Source organism: Tenrec ecaudatus, chromosome 8, assembly GCF_050624435.1.
Source record: "Tenrec ecaudatus isolate mTenEca1 chromosome 8, mTenEca1.hap1, whole genome shotgun sequence".
Lineage (NCBI taxonomy): Eukaryota > Metazoa > Chordata > Mammalia > Afrosoricida > Tenrecidae > Tenrec > Tenrec ecaudatus.
In genome coordinates this window covers 41421616-41444634 of record NC_134537.1, presented here as the reverse complement: position 1 = coordinate 41444634, position 23019 = coordinate 41421616, and the positions used below count along the sequence as shown (strand labels likewise).

Here is a 23019-nt window from a genome sequence, read left to right as displayed (position 1 = left end):
CACATGTATCCTTTCTCCCATCTCTCTGGGAGCCCTGGTGGCGTAGTGGTCAAGCATTGGGCTGCAATCCCAAAGGTCAGCAGTTCGAAACCGTCAGCAGCTCCACAGTCTTTTACTCCCATCAACAATTCGTCTCTGCAACTCACTGGGTTTTACACGGTGCTATCGGGTCGCGATGAGGCAGCACGGACTCAATGGCAGCGAGTCTGGTTTTGGTTTCAGTCTTCTAGAGTCCTTCCCAGCCAAAGCTCTAGAGCAGCGGTTCTCAACCTGTGGGTGGCGACCCCTGTGGGGGTCAAACAACCCTTTCACAAGGGTCACCTGATTCATAACAGTAGCAAAGTGACAGTTATGAAATAGCAACAAAAATAATTTTATGGTTGTGGGTCAAACACAACATGAGGAACTGTATGAAAGGGAGCTGGAAATGAACACAGCACAAGGAACAATGTAAAAAAGCTCAACTGTTACGTTGGTGAATAGCTTGCTTATGTGTTATTACAGAGGATAATGTGTGGATGTGTGGACGGTATAGAGATGCTACAATGTTAAGAATCTTGTGGAAATGACTTAAAGGCTAGTAAAAGTGCTTCACTGTTTTAAAGTTTGTATTTACAATCAAATAGAAATTACAGTCTTTGGGAATTTTTTTTAAAAAGGGCCATGTCATTAGGAAGGTAGAGAACCACAGCTCTAGAGTCTGTCTCAGCTGCACCGTGTGTCCCTATTGTCTAACATCCCTCTGTTGTTGTGAGTGGGTGCTGTTGAGTCGGCTCTGACCCCACGTACAACAGAACGAACCGCTGCTTGGGGCCGAGCCATCCGCACAACTGTTTTCATGTGTGAGCCCATCGCTACAGACACTCTCTGTAAGCTCCCCTTACCAGTTTATCACTTAAAGCAGATCGCTCCAAGATTAAAACACACACTCCCTGGGCAGTAGGCACCCTTTCACACTCACACCCTTAAAGGTACCTTACCATAGCAACAAACACTTCCTCTCTCCCCAATCACTGCTCAGTCCACTACTATTTAGCCTCTGCCGCCAGTCCTACAACAAGCCAGTCCAGTGAATTCTAACTGATGGCAACCCCGTATGTGCCAGAGAACTGTGATGCATACCGCGCTGTCAGAAGCCTTTTTATCGAGTCTCCTTTGCGTGAGCTTGGACCTCCAACCCTCTGCTTAGCAGCTAAGCATGTTAATAGCTTGCATCACCCAGGTCCCCCAGGCCATTAGGAAGAAACAGTTCCATAACCTTACCAATGCTCATGTAGCTGAAATTCAATGGCACGTTTCAGTCCTCATCTTACATGAGAATTGGTGAGGTTATTGGGACTATCCTTCCTTATGGCCTGGAGGCCCTGGGTGACAGCACGGTCGGCATCACAGGGATTCTAGGACACATAAATTCCTCAGGACCAATAATGAGAGCAGCAATACCAGGAGGGTAAGGGAAAGGTGGGGGGAGAAAGGGGGAACTGATCACAATGATCTACATATAACCTCCTCCCTCCCTGGGGGTGGACAACAGAAAAGTGGATGAAGGGAAACATCGGTCAGTTTAAGATATGAAAAAATAATAATGATCTGTAAATTATGAAGGGTTTGGGAGGGAGGGAGGGTGGGTGAAGGAGGGGGAAAAATGAGCTGATATTAAGGGTTCAAGTAGAAAGAAAATGTTTTGAGAATGATGATGGTGATAAATGTACAAATGTGCTTGACACAAAGGATGTATGTATGAATTGTGATAAGAGCTCTATGAGGCCCCAATATTATGATTTTTTAAAATTACCTAATAAATAAATAGTAATGGCTCTGTAATCCCATTATATATATAATTTGGAAACTGATTGTGGTAGCAATTGTACAACACTGCTTGACACACTTGAACTATGGAATGATATATGTATTAACTACCAATTAATAATAAATTCAAAGATAAATATATATCTATAATTCTTTTTTAAAGACCTTGGTCATCTTCCATTCCATTTACAAAGGTCTATCTCCAGCCCAGTAGCTCCAGATCTGTAACCTCGTATGTCAGTCCTACTTCCTCCATGCTGTGCTAATTTCCCTCTCGGCTGGAGTTACTGGAACAGTCTCATCCCTGGTCTCCTAGTCCATTCTCACCCCTCTCTAATCTACTGTCCACCCTGCTCGGCTGAAATGACCAACCACATTACTTCCCTGCAGGTTTCCCCTGCTGCAAAATGTCATCCAAATTCCCCAATGTGGGTGATAAATCTCTTCACAATTTTATTCATTCATTCATCGATCTACATATCCTGTTAGCTTTTCTGATTCTACTTTTCTCTTCTACTTACCCAAGCACTTTAGTGCAGTCATACACCAAAAGACCATGCTCTCATTTGTTCCAAGTCTTTAGATAGGTCTTTCATTTCCTCCCTTTTTCCTTTAACCCCCCCTCACCTCTTCAGCCTGCTAGCCCACTCATCTATGGGCTTCAGCTTCGATGCTACGTCCAAGACACTCACCACAACAACTCATGCACAGGAGAGAGGAAAGTCGCCCATAGCTTCTCTGCTGCTCTACACCCCGGTGTATTATGCGTTTACTTTTCCCTTTCCAGCTCCCCCCGACCCAGACTGAGATTTTATGGGAAAAGGCCTTCTCCCTTCTTCACCCAGTGAGTGAAATAAAAGAGAGAGCCAATACCGCATCTACTTAATAAATCTATTTAATAAATCATTCCACAAATAAGGAGAGGAATATACAAACACTGTAACTTAGCATTTGAGAAAATCTTCATTTCCCCCCAAATGTAAAAGGCTCATAAGGGAAAAGTGGTATGAAATATATATTACCCTTGGGCAATGGCAGTGCTACTACAATCCCCCTCCGGTCCCACTGTCCAAAGGCCCCATGTACGCATCCTCCATGCTTCAGCTGATTCCCCAGCTGCCTGCTGAGTGGTCCATATAAGATGCAGCTGATAAGGCCGAGGGCATCAAAGCTCAGATAGAATTCTTAATCTCTATCACTTTTATATTCTCAAGGCAATGTTTTTCAGCAAAGAAAAACAAATTCAAGGACAGAAGGGCATGTAAGAAGCCTAGCCACTTACCAGAGTACAAACTCACACCTGTTAACCCTTTTGCCGTTCTCGGTGGGAAGGCTGAATGTGGACTGCCTCATTCCAAAGGGATATAATGCTAATTTGTATGTAGTGTCAACCTTTGAGGAAGGGGAATAGCAAAGGACAGGTGGGCCAGGGAGTGGAACTTTCATGGCATACCTCTCCATAACTATCTATCTACCCATCTCTCTCTCTCTCTCTCAATCATACATTTGGTTACCCATGAGAACAGATTACCTAGTTTTAAAAAGATTAAACATTCAAATAAATTTGAAGAGGAAATGTATTACTTTAGGCAAGTGTAAACTATTTCTTCATGTAGAGTCGATCAGATTTTAACTACTAAAATTTTTCCTTCAGAAGTCAAGACAAGAATTTAAATATAAAGGGACAAATATAAACTCTGTCCTTGAGATCTTCTTAAGCTGGGACCCAAGAGGCAGAAATTCCACAAGATAAGACCTTCCGGAGAGTCTTGTTCTGATTCGCCAAGTACCTTTCTAATCTGGTTTCACAACTCTAAAGCTGACATGACTACAAAATTCTTAGTTGTCACATTTGGTTAGGAGAAAAATTCTAAGAATATAAACAGTAAGGCTCAGAACACTTCAGTGAACTCAGGGTTTCTTGAATTGAGATAAAGGATCCTATCCATGTGGGTCACCGAATGAGTGAGACACGCAATGGTTGCTGTATCTGATGAACAGAGAGGTCCAACCTCTCTCAAGAGCTAGGTGACAGCCTCCCAGCTGATCACTTCATCAGGAAGCAAGGGGAAAAGACTCGGGGGCATCTCTCGAAAAATCAGTTTTTGGAAAAATCAGAAGGCCTAAATGTGAAGCCTGAGCAGTCAATCAAGTTGAAGATGAGAATATGTACGCACTTAAGTACATCCAGTGTTCTAAAAGCAAGTCTTTTTAAATTCTTGGCCAAGTCAAGATCTAGTGGTGTCTGAAAATTAAGATGATGAAAGCTTCCTGTGGATGATTAGATGTTCTTAAAGTGAGATAAACGACTAAAAAGCCAATCAATAAAGCCAGATGGTTGTTAGTTTCCCTTGAAAGACAGCCCTGGCTAGGGAACTGGTGATAGGAAATTACTCTCCTAACTGTCTAGAACCCTTGTCTGGAGGTAAACCCAACCTGACCTCAGCCCCTCCGGACACTCTTCCTGTTACAGGATCCTAAGCTTCCCTTTAATCTCCATGTTCTGCAACTAGTTCCTCGGGAGCCATCTCCTTCCCTAAACCTGGACAGGGGCCTCTTCTAATCACATGGAATCAATTACTCAAGGCCCATCTTGAAAAGCACCTTCATCAGCTCTCTTTTAAACGCAGCTCTCCCATTTCAAATACCATGTCCCAAGGCACAACCAGAGTCTGGGATCTACCAGCTCTCTAAGTTGTCGTCTTTCATTCTTTTCATGTGGTTGCTACCAACCACACAGAGTGCCTGAAGGCACACATAGTCTGTTACAGGTGTTTTAACTAGTAAACCATTCCGTGGGATAAAGCCTTTGAAGGAAAGGAATTCAATTCATTCTAGTCTTCCAGTGACTTAGAAACAATAAATACATCTGCCCACTTTTCCCACCTTCTCTTCTCTCCCGGTCTCAGGTGCCTTGAACTAAAGAAAACTTAGTGATAAATGCTTTCTCCCTACCATTCCTTCCTGCTTCAAACTCACCCTCACAAAGGGCTATGACTTGACAGTTGGGAAGCACATCATCATCTTAAATTATATGACTGTGTGGCCTGGCTTACTTTTTTAAATAAGAAATTCATGACCTTATACATGACATCACTAAAAAAAATTTTTTTTAAGAAAAAAAGCCAGGGGCAGGGGAAGCGACGACAGCCACGGTAGAAATGGCTGGTTACTCTTGTCCATGTCTACAAGAAGCCGTGGGCTTCTAAAAATCAGCTTTTCACCCTTTGCTTTATTTGAATCAAGTCTTTAAGAAAGAAATAAAACCTTAAAGTAAATGCCTCTCTTTTTAAATGTTTTATTTATTCAGAATTTCGTTCATTAGTTTTCATTATTTCCCTGGACTGCAATTAATTGAGGAAGCCGAGTCATGAAATAAACACATCTGGTGCTAGAAACCATAGATTTCTAAACAATCTTGCCAAGATTTATATACTCTGTTCAAGTTTATCACTTAGACTTTTTATCTTAGTGGGTTCAACTATTTGCAGCAACATGAGCAACTCAGTGAACGGAGGAAAACCTTAGGCACATCATGTTTTAAAAATATGTGATCAATATGTGGTTATAACAAAGCAAAAAGCACTCACTGACAAGAGTGCCTAAGACCATGTAAACTGGCCCCCTAGTAGTGTAGTGGTTAAAGCACTTGGCTGTCAACTGAAAAGGTCCGTGGTTGGAACTCAGCAGTTGCTCCTAGGGAGAAAGACGTGACAGAGTAGAACTGCCCCTTACGGTCTCCCAAGCTGGACTATTTCTGGAGCCGTGTCCAGATCTTTCCTCCAGTGGTGGGTTCAAGCCACTGACCTTTAGTTAGTACTGTACCAAGGGCTTGACCACTGCACACAGGCTCCTGGATCTAAAGAACACGTCTTCAACAGAACTGTGCATGTCACTATCATACTGAGAAAACCTTCCTGGTTATTACCACCATTTCCTAACTTCCCAAACTACTAAACGATCACTTACATTGCCTATTCAACACATAAAATCAGAGCTGTTATTAATAATATGTTATGCTTGACCAAGTTGGGCATGATTGAGTAGCCACCAGATCATGCAAACTTGGTCTCTGCTAAGAACTTAAGCCTATGTGAAAATTAATGCTGAAAGACTAACTAGAGAAATTCTAACCCTTAGTCTCCCAAGATGGAAAAGCCTTACAGGCCCAAGTATATTTCGACCTCAAGAACTTGTTCAGCTAAATTCTTTCAGTCTCAGGTAAGGTCCAAATAATGGAATGCGGAAACCCCAAATCTTATGAAATACCTAAGTTTTATCCTCAGGAAAGTCATTTCCAAATAAACGGGCTTCCTTTAATATAGAAACACCAAAGAGTCATCAATGAAGTATTTTTCAACAGATAAATCTCCATGAAATGTATCGTGCATTTATCTATTGAGTTTTCTTCATATATAAAGTAGAAACTTTTATTTAAAATACTTATAATTGTCTTATTTTGAGTTTCATCCTTATTTGACGAGCAAGGTCCTATAATAAAAACTAATTTATATGAAATAAAAATTACCTTCTCATTTTTCTCATACCTCAACAGTAAATCATTCCTTAAACAATAAAAATCGATGTTTAGTTTTCTAAAACTTGTTACAACCTTAGACCCAATCAAGTCACCCAAATTCCAAAATCTGTTTTATTAGACTTTAAGAGAATTGTACTAAATGTGAATCACTAGTGAAAATATTTAGCAAATAAAGTGCATACATTCAGAAATGAAAAATGATAATAGATTGATAGGCATCATTCAAAAACAGCACTATAATTGTTATTAAAACAAAACCTTACTTGTCTGGGTTTTTCACTCTGAATGTTGCATTAAGCGCTTTTAACCTGGAGTCTGCCTGGAAAAAATAATTTGTTAACTTAATACAATTTCATTTCAGGGTAAGAAAATTAAAACAGTTTTATTTTTTTCCCTTTAGAATTAAGAGCTCAAGTACAATTTTTCTTCATATTATTTTATGTCACATACATAAAACATACCTTTAAAAAAGCAGCTTAGTATATTTTACTTTTGAAAACATTACCAAAAGGTGTTACAAATTAAACAGAATACATGTATTCAATGAAACCAAGTAAAACAACTGTCAACACCAGTACGCTAACTGGCACAGAACTCATCATTACTGTACTTCTGAAGAGGTTCTGTGAAAAATGCAGTTAACCTTTTCTCTAAACCATTGAAAAGCACTATTTCACAGAAACTTACATTTTTGTAAACCACACAATCCCCAACAACATAGTTTTTTTAAGTGCACTAAGCACAAACATGCATGTGCATGCTGTTTGCGTGGGAGCTTAGTTACAAAAAACACAGTAGAAAAAAATGACTGTTTTATAGCCTCTGCATTACTGATGGCAGTAATTTATTTTTAGGGGGGTAAGAAAAATCTTTTTTAAAAAATCAAGAATGTCTGTAGTACAGTAATACTAGTAATATTGTTCACTGACGTCAAACAAGGTGTTCTCATTTTTGTTTGCTGTTGTCAACGCCTGGTGACTTCAAATTATAGGATAGCTTTATAGTTGGCAGAAAATGCTCCAAGAAGATAAACTTATTATCTTTACTTTTTTCTAGATAATTGATCTCAAAGAAGGGAGAGACACTATCAAAAGATAAATAATTATCTCATTGAAATAAATTTATATAACACCCCAAATCCTAAATTATCATTTTAAAAAATACTAATACTTTTTCAGATCAGAGCACACGAATTAGAGAGCTCTTAAAGTTAGTTAAAAAACAGAAAATAAAAAAAGTTCAATTGGTGTAATTTGGTTTAAAAATTCCCAATCAGTTAGATAATTCTAAATCATTCCAATTTCTAACCCACAATTAAATGACTCCAAGTAATAAACCAATCAAAGAAGAGGGAAAAAGCAGTACTAGGGTGCCCAGATTATTTTGCAAATAAAAATGCATGCAACAAACACGGCACTACAGAGACTCAGAAGCTGCCCCTGCTTGATGCCTCAGAGATGTAAGAGGCTTCCTTTTCCTACATCTCCAGAAGCACAGTTTCACCAGTTCTTGGTCTGACCTACATCTCAAAGGACAAACAAGCTACATGTGAAAATCCAAATCAATAAAAAGCATCCATGAACGTGTGTTCCTGAAGTAAATGAAAACCACTAAACACCAAAGAAGCTCATACAAATGATATAAAAACCATAGCTAAAGAACAAAAAGCTTCCTTTGTATCTTTCCATAATCCTCATGCTCTTTAATACAATCCATTTACTTTGTATGTTTAATGTCATCAATTTGGCACAGAAGTCATATAATGTAGAAAATGTCACCATCCTCAAACTTGTGTCTATCAAGTTTTCCAACAGTTCAGGGATATCATCACGCTCAGTTTGTTCTCTCATTCCACAAGATTGAAAAAAACAGGGAAGCTGCCTAAAATGCCACCAAACCCAAGATTTCTCGACCTCCGAGAGACTAGGTGGATCAGTCCAAACCTACCCAGATGACTGCCCAATTTCTCAGATTCCTCATTAAAAATTCAACAAGGCCCCATAACCAACCCACCACTGTTTTAACCTACCCGGTTTAGTTTCCTTTAAAACAGCACAGTCTGAAATAATCTTATTTGTTTACTTGCTTCTTGGCAGTTTCCTCCCACTAGACCAGCCGAGGACATTTACTAGGCCCGCTGGGTGTTTTTGTTCCATTTGTTTTTTTACTTCAAAATAAGGTATGTGCAGTGTGCATAGGAATTGTTTATAGTTTGATTTTAAACTATAGTCCGGCCCTCCAACGGGTCTGAGGGACAGGGAACTGGCCCCGTTTAAAAAGTTTGAGGACCCCTGCACTAGACTATAAGTGACATAAAAAAGTACAATGTGGCAGTGTCCCCAGCATAAACCCTGATGTAGCAACACTTACCCCCAGTAACTCACAATGCCTGCACAAGTTAAATATGCTACAAGGAATGGCTGAATGAAGAAGTCACTCCAACTAGTCTATCAGTCCACCTGTCTATGCTAACGCCCACCGCACAACCTGCCTATGCTCTTCTTGCTCCTCCCCTCCCCTCCCTTGGCCCACCGCCTCTGGGTCTTTCCCTAGACACAATGTTCATTCTCTGATTATTTTCCTCCAAACTTAGAGGCTTTCTATTCCCATAAATAACAGTCAAAAAAAAAAAGTATAACAGTCTTGGAAACTCACAGGGACAGTTCTACCCTGTCCTGGAGGGTCGCTACAAGTCTGAGGGGACTGGGCAGCAGCAAATGAGAATAAGCCAGTATACAGCATGGCCGTCTCTAACATTCCAGTCACCTCAGTGTGTCCCGTAGGGTGCAGGTCTCAGCTCACCTGCCATCTCACAGCTATGACCACATGGCCAGTTTGTCCAGGGCAGACCTGGGCCACACCTGTTTTCCTGCTCTGATGATAAACAAGGCCCCTTTCCACATTCAAGAGTGCTCCCATTTGGACATCAATTTTAGGACCTTCCTCTAAGTGACCTTGAGAAATAATTTCTGCCAGTGTGCTCTTTAACAAAGACCAGATCTATTTCCTTAATCGCTGCTTTAAGACTTGTTTATTTAAATGCTGAATTGATGTCTCAACCACTAAACTAAGAGCTCCATAAGGACACGGGTTCTAGCTCTTTTATCACGGAACTCACAGCACCCAGAGACGCACCTCATACTCTGTAGGCATCCAACATCTGAACCACTGTGCGGAAATCTAGGAGCCCTGGAGGTGCTGTCAGGTAAACGTTAGGATACTAACCACAAGGCTGGAGGTTCAAACCCACCAGTAGCTCTGGGTGAGAAAGATGAAGCTATGGTACGGTCACTATGAGTGAATGGCAGAGGGGTTTTTGTAGGGGAGCTGGGTCCAATATTTAGATCAGCAGAGCCTACAGACCCACCCCCTGGCTTCCCTCCAAGCAACAGACAGGCTCCAGATTCTTTTGAGTCAACTTAAGTTCATGACTGAGCTAAGTACTGCAACAGCATGACTTAGCAGTTCAGTGGGTCACACACTGGGCTACTAACCTCAAGGTCAGAGGATAGAACCCATGAGCCACTCCACGGGACAAAGGAGGTTTTCCACCTGCTGAGTTGGAATTGAGTCAATGGCAGTGAGAACTAGTTTATATGTTCATTCCATACCAAACCAAAATCAGATGATGACCAGGACCAAAATGGAAGGTCCCAGTTACAAAAGGCAAAAAATCTAGGCAAAAAAGGGCTAGTCTTTCTGGTCTGGAAGAGACCAGAACTCCCTTTCCTTCCCTGTCCACCCCCTGCCCCCCACTGCACTAAGACCCCCTCTAACTTCTGACTTGAAACTGAAGTGACTCCTGGAGGACAGCATCTGCCAAAACATGAAGAGGACACGGTGGGAAGGGACAGGGACATTGGATGAATAGCAACAGGGACCTGTGGGGAGAAAGAGGAACCCATCACAAGGTTGGCTATAGAGCCCCCTCCCTGCCTGAAGGGGACGAATAACAGAAATGTGGGTGAAGGGACACAATGGGCAGTGTAGGATACAAAATAATAATAACAATGTATAATTGATCAAGGATTCATGAGGGTGCCAGGGTGAAGGAGGGAGGGGAATAAAGAGAAGCTTGTACCATAGTCATCTGTACGTGTCAGAGTAGCACTGTGCTCCACACAGGTCTTAATGGCTGGTTTTCACAAACAAATCACCAGCTTTTCCTCCTGGAGGGCAGTGAATTATTCAATGTGGCTTGGCTAGCCACACTCTCTAACTCCCCCCAAGCGACCTTTTCTTGCAAGGGTCTGGTAAGAAGGTGGAAGATACTGATGGGATTCATCTGTGAGTAACTCTGACCAGGATTCCCTGGAGTGACATCCTGCTGCGTATAAAATGAGCCCTCTGAGAAGCAAGAGGAGAGATCTCATTACCAGCAAGAGCCAGGAATGGAGAGCATCCTCCGGACCCCAGACCCCTGCACAGTGAACGTCCTGGGTCCAGAAGACAGCTACAACATCAGAGAAGCAGCAGCACAACCAGGGCCAGAGTGGTGGGCTTCTCAACACATGAAGCAAGTCAAGATGAGTGCTTGTGTGCAGGAAGCCTGCTTGTGGGCACTTAATCATGGCACTTAAAAGTGGCGTCTGGGCACTACCTAACATACTGTGTATAAGCCTAGTTTTCCAGCACATTTTAATGCAGTTTTGTGGGAAAATTAGGTGTCTCGGCTGATATTCGGGTCGGCTTACACTCGAGTATATACAATAATTGGAGAAGCTGGACTTCGTGACCCACAGAAGTGAAGCTGAGAGCCTTTAAGCTGAGGCTGATTGGAGCAGGGTGCCTCTGGCCACTTAATTCAGGGAGCTGGGTTTACTGACCCACTGAGCTGAAGCTGAATGTCTTTGGGTTGAAGGTTATAATTAAGTGGTATGCCCTTTGGGCCTTTATTAGCAGACTTGACAGAACTTTGTAACATGTCCTGATAGACAACTCAACCCTGAGCATTTCTCACTGGCATTACAACTCGTTAACTTCCTTCATACACCCTTTAATCATGAATTGTGTTTGTGAGTTCTGTGTAGCCTTGCAGTGGTTATGAGGATCTAGAGATCAATTATAAAACATTAATTCAATCAGCACACCGCCAATCTTTCACTTATAAGTCAAGCACGTTATCTGTTTACACCACCTAGGGACTCCACATAATCATCTTGCTGAATATAGTAACTACTCTAAAAGACAGATGAATATTCTTGGGGTTAGCCAAAGCTAATTTAAAAATCAAACAAACTCACTGCCATCTGGTCAATTCCAATGCATAGCAACCCTATAGGGCAGACTAGAACTGCCCCTGTGGGTTTCCAAGGCTGTAAATTTTCACAGGAGCAGAAAGCCTCATCTTTCTTCTACACCACAGCTTGTAGATTTAAACTGCTGACCTTGTGCAATGTGTAACCCCTTACGCCACCCAATTATAGCAGCCCGATGTGTAAGCCATTACACCACTGAAACTCCAGGACAAAGTTACAGAATAAATTCAGTGTGCATTTAAAAAAAGGTGATTTTTAAGGGAAATTAAAGTAAGCTGACATTTCAAATTTTTAGTATGGTAGATCCAAAAGTCAACGTCAAGTATTCTTCTAAAATGTAAATACTTGGTCTGATGCAGGGGAAAGCAAGGTTTGGGGTACACAGAGAACTTCCTCAGTCTGGGTGAGAGAGGAGCTTTGCAGCAGTGTCTGAGCAGGAGAGCGGCCAAGGGTCCATCAAAGACCAGACAGGTCTGTCTGTCTATGGGCAGGGCTAAGAAGAGGCACTCTCAGTCTAGAATTCAACAATTGCTCTAGACGATGAGAATATTTTCAGAAATAAAATTTTAGCAAGACTGTGGAAAATGGCACCAAAGGTCTGTTAGGGAATCTGCTTAGTTAGTTCCTTTACTGAAGATATAATGTCACCACCAGTGTCAGATGCTTGCCATGTGCTAAGCACTCTACTATCATTTCTGACCCTGGAGCCCTGGAGGCGTAGTGGTCACGTGTTATCCACATGGTCGGCAGTTCAAAGACACCTGCAGTTCCTCAGAAAGACTGGACACTCTACTCCCATAAACAGTTACAGTCTCAAAAACCCACAGAGGGTTGATATTAGTCAGCGTTGACTCCATAGCAATGCAAGAATTGTAATTTATTAACTTCCATGATAAGCCCCATAATCCTACTCCCTTCCATGCCATAGCTCCTGGGTTTCAGGTACTCCTCACAGTCTGGGGAGACCGGAGACAGGGTCAACTACTTCTGAAGTGGGCTGGCTGGATCACTCTTCAGTGAACCAGAGAAGGCAGCTCTGGCGTGACCCTTGCTCTGACTTCTTTGTGGGCCCGATCACAACCAGCTAAATCTTGTAGCATAATCACTGCCACTTAGAGACCTGCAGGGCTGGGACCCAACTTCACCCCCACACAGAAGTAGCCAGCGACCCTTGCCCCTCATGATTAAGGAAGAGTCACAACTCAAGGAGGGATTTGAAACCTACACTGATTAGGTTGAACTCACTTCTAATACCAAAAGGCTAACTCATTCCTCCCAAATGACCCTGCCCATAAATACACAGAACCCCAAGTATTCATAGAGCCAAGTCTCAGGGACTGGCCTCCTAGCTCAGTGCCTTGTAGTAATGCTCCATTCTCTTTTTCAAGGATCTTTACACATGTTAATGATACGGAATGAAACTTGGAAGGGTTCTAAGTTAGGTCTACACATGATTTCCACCTCTCTCATTCTATCTATGAACCTTGGCTAAGTCACTGTCTAGAGTTCTTCCCTTATAAAATGGGAATAACACGAACCTCAAAGGCAGTGAGGTCTTACTAAGCAGTTAAGCAGAGGTGAGATGAAGCATTAAAAAATACACAACAGTTGGAGTGTGTAGCACATGGCAAGCATTCAACCCTGATGATAATACTATTCTTCAGTAAAGGAACTAACCTAGCACATCAAATTCCCCACCCAAAAAATTTCCACAGTCTTGCTAAAAAATTTGTCTGAAATTATTCTCTGTCATCTTAGAGCAATAGTTGTCAAACTTAAAGGCTAAGAGGAATGAGTATGTGTGGAATGCACCCCATTATTATTAGGTGCCAAGTCGGCAGACTCCTAAGCAATCTTAAGAAATCAGAACTGCCACAATAATTCTAGTAATTGAGGTGCACCAAGCCCACTTATGACACGTTGAGAAACGCTGGATTACAGAATATACAATACAGTCAGCCTTTTTCTTGAGGTGACCACATAAACAACTAGTAGCGAACCAATCTGTTGGGCTGTAAAGCCCTAGGAGATTCACAGATACATGGGGCCCTGGGGCCCAGGCCAAGGGCCCACACTGCAGTGTCTGACTCTTCTTTGTAACCAAGCTCATCTGTCAATTTTCCTAACTGCCACAGTGCACTGCTTCCTATGGACTTCCTTTGAAATCTTTGTCTGATTCGAGCAGGTTGTAGGGGAGCCCTGGTGGCACAGTGTGTGATTCATTGGGCTGCTAACTGCAGAACAGGTATCTCAATCACCAGAGGGTCCCTGGAAGAAAGATGAGTCTTACTACTCCTGCCAAGATTTACTGTTTTGGGAAATCCATAAGGGCCATTTCACTCTGACCTACAGGGTCACCCTGAGCCAGAATCAACTTGATGGCTGTGTTTCGGTTGTTTCAGTATGCAGTAACTTAGGAACAGATAGCCCGGGTTGCATAAATGACTGTAACAAAATTATGTGGCGTCTGACTGTAGGACTAAAGTACTTCTACAAGCAGAGTAGTAATCCACGTTACATCCATTTCATCATCTCAGCAGCCAGTTTCATTTAAATCTCAGCTTTCCACTGTGATCGGATAAATACATGACGTCCAGGTAAGTTAACTATAACTACAAATATATGTATAAAACATATACGAGGAAAACTCACATACATATGTATGTATGTAGATGTGCACAAGCATGTGAGGTTGTCCCAGAGTCTCGTTTCCTTCATAGAAGCAGGGACACAGAGCAAAGTAGCAGCCACAACACAAAAAGGAAGAGAACGGCATGTAGCTTTCCCCAGACATTTTACTTCTAGTATACTTCACTAAACGCCGGTCTTTTAAAAGTATCCATACTGTGTTAGGTATACTTACATATTAGCACCTACACAAGAATTAAAGCACTCTACAAACAATATGTTCTCTATAGACTGAGAAAGTTGAGGGTTTCTCAAGGTCACAAACGTTCCAGCAAAAATGGGATTCAAGGACAAAAGATAAACAGTAGTTAAGTTTATGAAAATCACGCACAAACTGTGTTTATTTTAGTGTTATTAGCTCCCAACATATCATGATATATTTTTTAGAAAGCCGTATCAAAACAATGTAAATAATTTTCTAGTTTTGAGTTGTTTTCAAACCCATCTCTAAGTTAAAATTCCAGCATTCCCAGAGCATCATAAAATGATGGGAGTCCAATCAAGAAAAAAATTTCATTTTTATCTGCCAATAAAATATAAATGAGATTTTATAGATACTTGATTAAATTAACTGTGTAGAAAAATTAGGTGTCTAGTTTATTTTGTATAAATTTCAAATTGCTATATACCAATGTATAAATAGGAGGTGTTTGTTAAATTAAACACATTTTAGTTCTTGTTGACTATATCTACTGTTGGTACTTTACAATCTTGTGAATAGTTTATCGACTGGTAGGATATTTATCTATTCAGTGAAACAGAATATAGAAAACTTTGATTCTTGAAAGACAATCACAACGACATGAACTGGATCTTGGGAAATTTAAGACATTGCAGTGATGCAAACTACTGAAGAATTAGAAACTGGCAAAATTTGAAACCCAAGACAAAGAGTAAGTAAGATTCAGAAATTTGCAATAGCCAGTGACAAATCTCTTTCAGGAAAAGATGGAGGGCAGGGCAAAAGTGGCCATCTGTATTTATCTAAATTTAAAAACACACAAACGAAGTAAGGCACTATCACTGCTGTTGCTTCTTGTGTACTGCTTGCTGATTTCGACTCTGAACAAGCCCGTGTGACACAGAACTGCCTCACAGGGTTTTGTAAGCAGTAGTCATTATGGGAGTGGGTTGCCAGGGCGTTTCTCCCACAGATTGGCTGGATGGATTATAACTGCCAACCTTTCTGTTAGCAAACAAGCCACTATTAGTATCACTAACAGATACTACTTCAAAACAACTTCCATGCCCATTTAGGACTGGTCACCACATCCCAGTAGGCAGAACACGATGACAGCTAAGCCATGATTAAGTCTACTCTACGGTTGGAAAATCCAACCTGAATTTTTGAGCCGTGTCTGTCATATCTGACACAGAGTGAACCATTGTCAGGGGCAGGCAAAACAAGTGGCAATGCTGGGGACACTGGGGAGGGAAAAATGATGCAAAGTAGGATCACACTGTAGGGAAATCTATACCTTGTATCTAAGTTACTGTCTCCAGAAGTTCTTTCCCAATAGAAGTAAGTTCACACATTTGACTAGTCTTAGGCAGTAAATATCAAGTATCAAGTATCCAGGAAGCGTCTGGCATGCTTGCGAGTGTGAAGAACAATGACAAGTGATTTCATACAAACACCCTTACCTTTAGCTGAAACCCAGTTTCATTCACAGTCTCCTTCCAGTTTCCTTCCTAAAAAAAAAAAATCACAAGTTAGGATTTTAGAAATCATGATTATAAAACAAGCTCATGAGGCATATTACAAATTAAGTAAACTTTAAAAAATAAAGGTGTTTTTATAAAACAAAATAAATAAGACCTATCATTCTGTTATTTCAGGGAAGATGGGAGAAGGATTAAAGAGACTTCACTTCAAAGCTAACCTTAAAACCCCAAATTCCAAAAGAGCATCATTTATAGAACTGGACTTCAGAGAATAAGGCTTCCCTATCATTCAAGTGATGACAACAGATAACTTCTCTAGTGTCTTTAAATCTGAAAGTCTGCAAAAGAATGATGTATGTATCAGAGCCTAAATTGGGAGGTGCTGGTTGCAGAAGGCTATGGATGACAGCGGAAACCTAGGAAACATTTATGATCTACACAGGCAATAAGCCTCTGGTGATTTCCCTCTATCCACAACAGAGCGATGGGAAGACACTGGTTACCAAGCAGAGTGCACTGGAGAGATAGCTATAGGAGAACAAAATGATAAACCTGACTTAAACGATTAAAATCTTGTCAGCTGATCACCCCCTGATGCACACTGAGCCTGATCTGGTTTTCAACATTTTCTGTGTTTGTTTGTTTGTTTGTTTTTTATATTGGGGTTTATCTCAGCTGTATTTTGTCATTGGGGTGACCCTATTGAACTTTTGTTATATGTTTTTTGGCTTTTTGGCATATAAAACCCAGGGTTGATGAACCTACAGATACAGCAGGTAGAATTAGGGTTCATGGGGGAGAGAGAAGGAGAGGGCGGAGTAGAGAAGAGCTGACGTCAAGGAGTTCAAGAAGGAGAAAATGTTTTGAAACTGATTGTGGTAGCAATTGTACAATACTGTTTGAGGTGAATAAACTATGGAATACACTGTATTAGCTCCCAATAAAATGATTTTTTTAAAAGAATTATGTAGTTCACTAATTTTGAAAATTAAAAAAAGCAATGAAACATATATAAATTAAGAAAACAATGATGCCCTAGAAGGTCCTTAATAATAATAAGCATTCGAACAGTTTAGACGAAAATTAAGGTCGAACAAAATTTTTTTAAAGATTATGTGAATAAATGGAAAATACCTGTGTCAAAAACAAATAGAAGATCTTGTCTCGACACAGGATGGGGTGTGACGCAAGTCTCAGGAGGAAGTTTTCTAAACCGATGCGTCGTCTTTCCACAAAGTCTGGATCCATGTTGTCAGCAGACAGTTTATGCCACACAAACTCTGCCTAATTAGACACACACACAATCACTAAGAGCCATCTCAGAGATAAGTATTTCCTAATTACAGCCCTTCCCCTTCTTACCCTCTTCTCTGGTAGAGGTGGTACAACAACATGGGGATAGAACACTAACAGGTAGTTTCTCAACAACTCAAATTCACTGTAGCGCCTCCAAAGAGAGTCCGTCAGGGCACTCTGGCCATCACTATGTTCAACTGACCTGAAAGGAACAGAAGAACATTCACATTGTTGTTTCAAGAATACATACACATATACATCCACCCCACCCACTGACATGGTCAGTTCCGCCTACCCACGGCTCCACGTACTGAATGCTTACTAACGAGGCACTGGGGGAAGCACTTTGTGCATATTGTAGAATTTCATCCTTCCAGCAACCCTGTGCAGCAGAGGAGGAAGGGCAGCCCAGTATCTGCTCAGCCGAGACGCGCACATATCTGTGCATCGAGCACACAGGCCCATCTGATTAGAAACCCCACTCCTAATGAGTATCCTCTGTCAACAGAAAATCTATGTGGGCTCAAGAGAAATAAGAAGAACTCTACTTGATTAAATTATTTCCAGGCTCTAGGCATTTAAGGGCTGATAAGTATCCTACTTATAAAATAACCTATTCAAATAATGTATTTATCATAGTGAATTATCTCTATCATATGGGATAGTCAAGAATTCCATAAGATATGGAGAGTGAAAAGCATAAAGAAAAATAGGCAAAACAAACTTGATGATCCTAAAATGTTTTATTTTCCTACATTAAAAGATAGCACAATCAATGCCAAAATATAATACTCCTCAAGTTACGGCCCAAGGCCGCAAAGCATAGAGCTTTGGCCTAACAATGTAAATTCCTAGACCCTACTACAAAAAATTGTACTATAATAATTTCTCCAAGGAATTTCTCTCTCTTTTCTTTTAGGGGTGTATGACCACTTTAGGACTCCTCTTATTATTTATTTAAAATCATTTTATTGGAGGCTCTTACAGCTCTTATCACAATCTGTTGTGTCAAGCACTTTTGTACATGTTGCCGTCATCATTTTTTAAACATTTTCTACTTGAGCTCTTGGTATCAGCTCCTTATTTTCCCTCCCTCCCCCACCTTTAAGGAATTTCTTTTATTAAAATCTGAGAACCATTATTTTTTTTAATTTATTTATTTACTTATTTTTTTACATTTTATTAGGGGCTCATACAACTCTTATCACAATCCATACATATACATATACATACATCAATTGTATAAAGCACATCCGTACATTCTTTGCCCTAATCATTTTCTTACTTTTTTTTTAATCTTTTTATTGGGGCTCATAAGGCTCTTATCACAATCTGTGCATACATCAAATGAGCAAAGCACCCTTATACATTCGTTGCACTCGTCACTCTCATAATTCACCTTCCACTTGGGTTCCTGGAATCAGCTCGGTTTCCCTTTTTTTCTCCCATCCCCCTCCCTCCCCGATCCCACCCCTGGTCCCTTGATAGTTTATAAATAATTATTATATCTTATCTTACACTCCCCGGCGTCTCCCCTCACCCACCTTCCCCTTGACAATCTCCCAGAGAGGAGGTTACACATAGATCTCTGAGATCGGTTCTCCCTTTCTACATGCCCTTCCCTCCTGGTGTTGCCTCTCCCACTGCTGGTGTTGAAGGGTTCGTCTGTCCTAGATTCCCTGTGCCTCCAGATCCCCACTGCACCGCTGTACATCCTCTGGTACAACCAGGTCCGCAAGGTAAGGTAGGATTGGGGTCATGATGATTGGGAGGGGAGGAAGCGTTCAGGAACTAGAGGAAGGTTTTGAGTTTCATTGTTGTTACACTGAACCCTGTGTGGCCCATCTCCTCCTCACTACCCCTCTGGAAAGGGTGTTCAGCTCTCTACAGGTGGGCATTGGGTCCCCATCATGCACTCCCCCTCTTTCACGGTGATGTGATTCTCACCACCACCCCACCTTTGATGTTGGAGACCTGGTCTCCTCTGTCCTTCATGGTCACCTATGTTGGTGTGCTGCTTCCGTGTGGGCTCGGTTGCTTCTGGGCTAGATGGCCGCTTGTTTGCTTTCAAGCCTTTAAGTCCCCAGACGCTATATCTCTCAGTAGCCGGGCACCATCCGTGAGAACCATTATTTTAAGCCAAATTGTAATAAGATTGTGAAAGTCAACTCAATAATCCTTTTGTGTGACATATATTTACTGATGAGTCACTTAATATTTAATAAGAGTCCATCTCTATTACTCAAGTATGGTCACTTATTACTCCAAGTTTTAAATTAGATTGGACTAGGGAAGAATAGAACTTCAATCACACTGAATTTATGAGTGAACAATTACACACAAGTCCATATTATTCAAATCAAGGTCTGCTAATAATCAAAGTAAACAATAACTAATTTCATTCTTCAAGTGGGTGATAAAAATAGGTATGTATAAACACTAACATTTTCTAATTGTAGACTTAATAGTTTCCTTAGAAAGAGCACTAACACTAATTTCTGTAGTCATGTTTTTAAATGGCTAATTTAACTTCAAAAGGGGTAAAAAAACAAAACAAAACAAAAAAACACCTCTCATGTGACCATACATTTTTCAATCACATTCCAAATCTTTGTGACATATATTCAGGTGAATAAAAAAATATACCTTCTAGGGTTCCAGTTCATATATACACATGTTTATTCCATATAAAATGTGCCTTTTTAAACGTGTCTGCAATCAATGGAAGTTCTCAGTAATAAATCTCAGTCTCCCTGGCTGCCTTTGGTAAAAGGTCCAAGCCAAATAGCGGCTTCTAAGGGGATCAGCTGGGCCAGTTAAATTCAGTTCAGGACAGAAGAGTCAGCTGAGACAGTAGCTGGGCTTTGAGATTCCAAAGGAGTCACCTTGATCAATTTTCTCAAAAGACAGAGGATGAGCCCCTGAACCAACTGGGAAGAAGCTTTAAGAAAAGGGAAAACTCCACTGGTGAGAGAAAGGTCAGAAGAGGGGCGCCAGGAATTTCTTTCCCTCATGACAACACACCTGCTCAGTGTTCCTGGGTAGCAAGGACAATCCCATGACAATGAAACTGGGCAACCTCACCCCATACACTCTACAGCTCTGACACTGTCCCTTCGGACTTCTCTTAGCCCCCCAAACTCAAATAATTTTAAAAGAAACAAGACTGTGGTCAAAACAGCCATTTTGATGTGGTAATAAGTCAAAAAGTTCTTCAAGGAAGGGTGAAAGATGGTAACACCCCAGAAGTGTATAAACCTATACAGAAAATACGTCATGAGACAACAACTTCACATTTTGAGGTTTTTGTAGAATCAAAATTTCTATGATTTTGTTGCAATACTTTTGACTTAAGCGCATATACATGTATGTGTATGAACATATATATTTGTGTGCCCAAGATCTGATTTTAAAAACAACCATCTTCTCCCTCTTTTCTGAAATCCCTGTTTCCGACAAATATCTTCTTCTCCACCAGTAGACTTTTTCCGTTAGCGATGTCCTGGTATCCTTTTTCCAAAATCGCACAAGGACAGTTTCTAAATATCTAAGGTGCAGACTCCATCAACGCATGTCTCAAATTAACATTCCAGATCCCTCACGCAGTCCAGTATCCTTACCTCTTCCCCTAGAACAAATACATTAGGATACCCAGGACATCAGCACAAAAGGCACGCTGCTTAGGCTGCTGTTAAAAAGGCATCCCAAGAAGGGCAATGATCCGTAAACAATTCTGTCCCACTGGAGAATTTGCATCAGCAGACAAATCTGCTTGTTGAAACACAATCCCAATTCTGATTGCCTACCTTGTTTCAATGAGGTAAGCAGTATATGTCTCTTGCATGTTCATGGCATTTCTTCCAGTTCGTTTTTCTGCTTCGGAAACACTGATTTCTATCTTCTTCAACCAAAAATTATTTTCTGTCATCTGGACAAAAAAAATCCATAACAAGAAAAAGAAAACCCCTTTAAAATGGTTATTTAAAAAACAGTAATTGCAATGAAACTTTCTCAGTACATGTTGCAAACTAGATTCTTCAATTTCTTTAAGTAGCTAGAATTTGCTAAATGACTTAGGAGCACACTGTAGCACATTAAACTTTCCCAGAAGCCAATTTAACACACACTACACACTGAATGATTAAACACTCAGTCTTCTCACCATAATAATTTGTAACCTCGGGAACATAGAGAGGCAGTTCTACTGTCGTGTCACTATGAGTCGAAATCTAAGTCAGTAACATTGAGTTTGAGGGTGGTTCAGTTTCCCAAAAGCACTTTGGTGGATAGTGGGTTAGGTGCTGGGCAGCTAACGACCAAGTCAGCAGTTCGAGGCCACCAGGTGCTCAGGGGGAGAAAGATGAGGCTTTCTGCTCCATCCATAAACCAAAAGGGCAGTCTACACTCCTACAGGGTTGCTATGAGTCACTATCGAGGGTGGGGGTGGGGTGTGTGTAAACAAATCACCGATTCCCAGTCCCTTTATAACGCCTATCAGAGCTCTGTGGCATAGTGAGTGCCAGGTTGAGCTGCTAACCACCATGTCAGCAGTTCAAAAATGCAGCTTTCTCCTCCCGTAAACAATTAGTCTGGGAAGCTCCCCTGGGCTAGACGGTCGCTGAGTCGGCACCGACTGGACGGCAGTCCGTAGGCCTCTGGTGGCTCTCGGGCTGCAAAGTCCACGGGGAAACCACGAGCGGCTTTGCGGGACCACGGTGAGGCTTTGCACACTCGTGAAGAGTGACCGTCTCGGAAACTCACGGGGGCAGTTCTACTCTGTCCTGAGTCCGCACTGACTCGACGGCAGTGGAATTTGGTTCACACGCATACATGACACGCTCAGAAATGAAATTACAGCAAATCGGGGGAGGGGGGAGGGCAAAATACATTTGACTTTTCCTGAGCCTGACAATTCCCTCAACTTCCTGGTGGCAGGCAGCGTCAGGCCCCTCACTCTTTCCCCAGCCCAGCGGCTCCCGCAAGCCCCCGCCTTCCCAAGCGCCGCCGCTCGCTCCCCGTGGCACCCCAAACCAGCACCGACCCCGCGCGACGCGCTCGCCAGCTTACTCCCCAGCACCGGCTTCTCCTCAGCCAGCCTCCCTCGGCGGGGCCGCACCCTCAGGCGCGGCGCGGCCCCCGCAGCACCCGGCGCTCACCCCGGCCCCGGCGGCCCCAGCTCCCCGCCCCGCTCCCCGCAGGGCCCCGGGCCTCCGCTGGGAACCCGACGGCCCGGGTGCAGCCCGCTAGGCCCCGGCGCAGGCCCCGCGGCCTCTGCCGCCCCTTCTCCTCACCGTGCGGTCCGCGGGCCCCTCTGCCAGCTCCCTCTCCGCCTCCTCACCCGCCGCGGCCTCCGGCTCCGCGTCGGCGCGGCCCAGCGGCTCCTGGGGCGCGGGCAGCAGCTGCCGCACCATTCCCGAAGGTGCCTGCTCCATGGCTGCAGGTCGGCGCGGCGGGCCCAGTGCGCCTGCGCCGCCGCTCCGCCCCGCCCCGCCCGGATCCGCCAGGCTCCGCCCCCGCCCCGCCAGGCTCCGCCCCCGCCCCGCCCCCGCGGCCGCGCGGAGCGCGTCTGCTCCTTCGCCGCGAAAGCCGCCTGGCCGCGCGCCGCGACGTCGACCGGAGCGCGGATACCACAGCCGCGGGCCTGAGGGAGGGAAAGCTGGAACCCAGTGCAGCCCGGCCAGTGGGAGCAGCGCGCTCGGGGACTGCTGCCGGGCCAGCCAGCGTTGGCTGCGGGAGCAGAGCGGCTGGCTTTCTTCCCAGCGG

At 42.6% G+C, this 23019-nt stretch overlaps 1 protein-coding gene across 1 annotated transcript in view; it reads right to left on the bottom strand.

The window, feature by feature from the left end:
• The window catches only part of SNX4 (sorting nexin 4), a 64167-nt gene extending 41458 nt beyond the window's left edge, over positions 1-22709 (bottom strand). Inside the window, exons 1-6 of the mRNA XM_075556300.1 lie at positions 22548-22709; positions 21063-21184; positions 17323-17458; positions 17095-17244; positions 15940-15987; positions 6613-6668 (exon numbers count right to left, since the gene is read on the bottom strand). Coding sequence (XP_075412415.1) covers positions 6613-6668; positions 15940-15987; positions 17095-17244; positions 17323-17458; positions 21063-21184; positions 22548-22688 — 653 coding nt within the window. The 5' untranslated portion in view covers positions 22689-22709. The remainder of the gene's footprint in view (positions 1-6612; positions 6669-15939; positions 15988-17094; positions 17245-17322; positions 17459-21062; positions 21185-22547) is intronic.
• Positions 22710-23019: the final 310 nt, after the last annotated feature.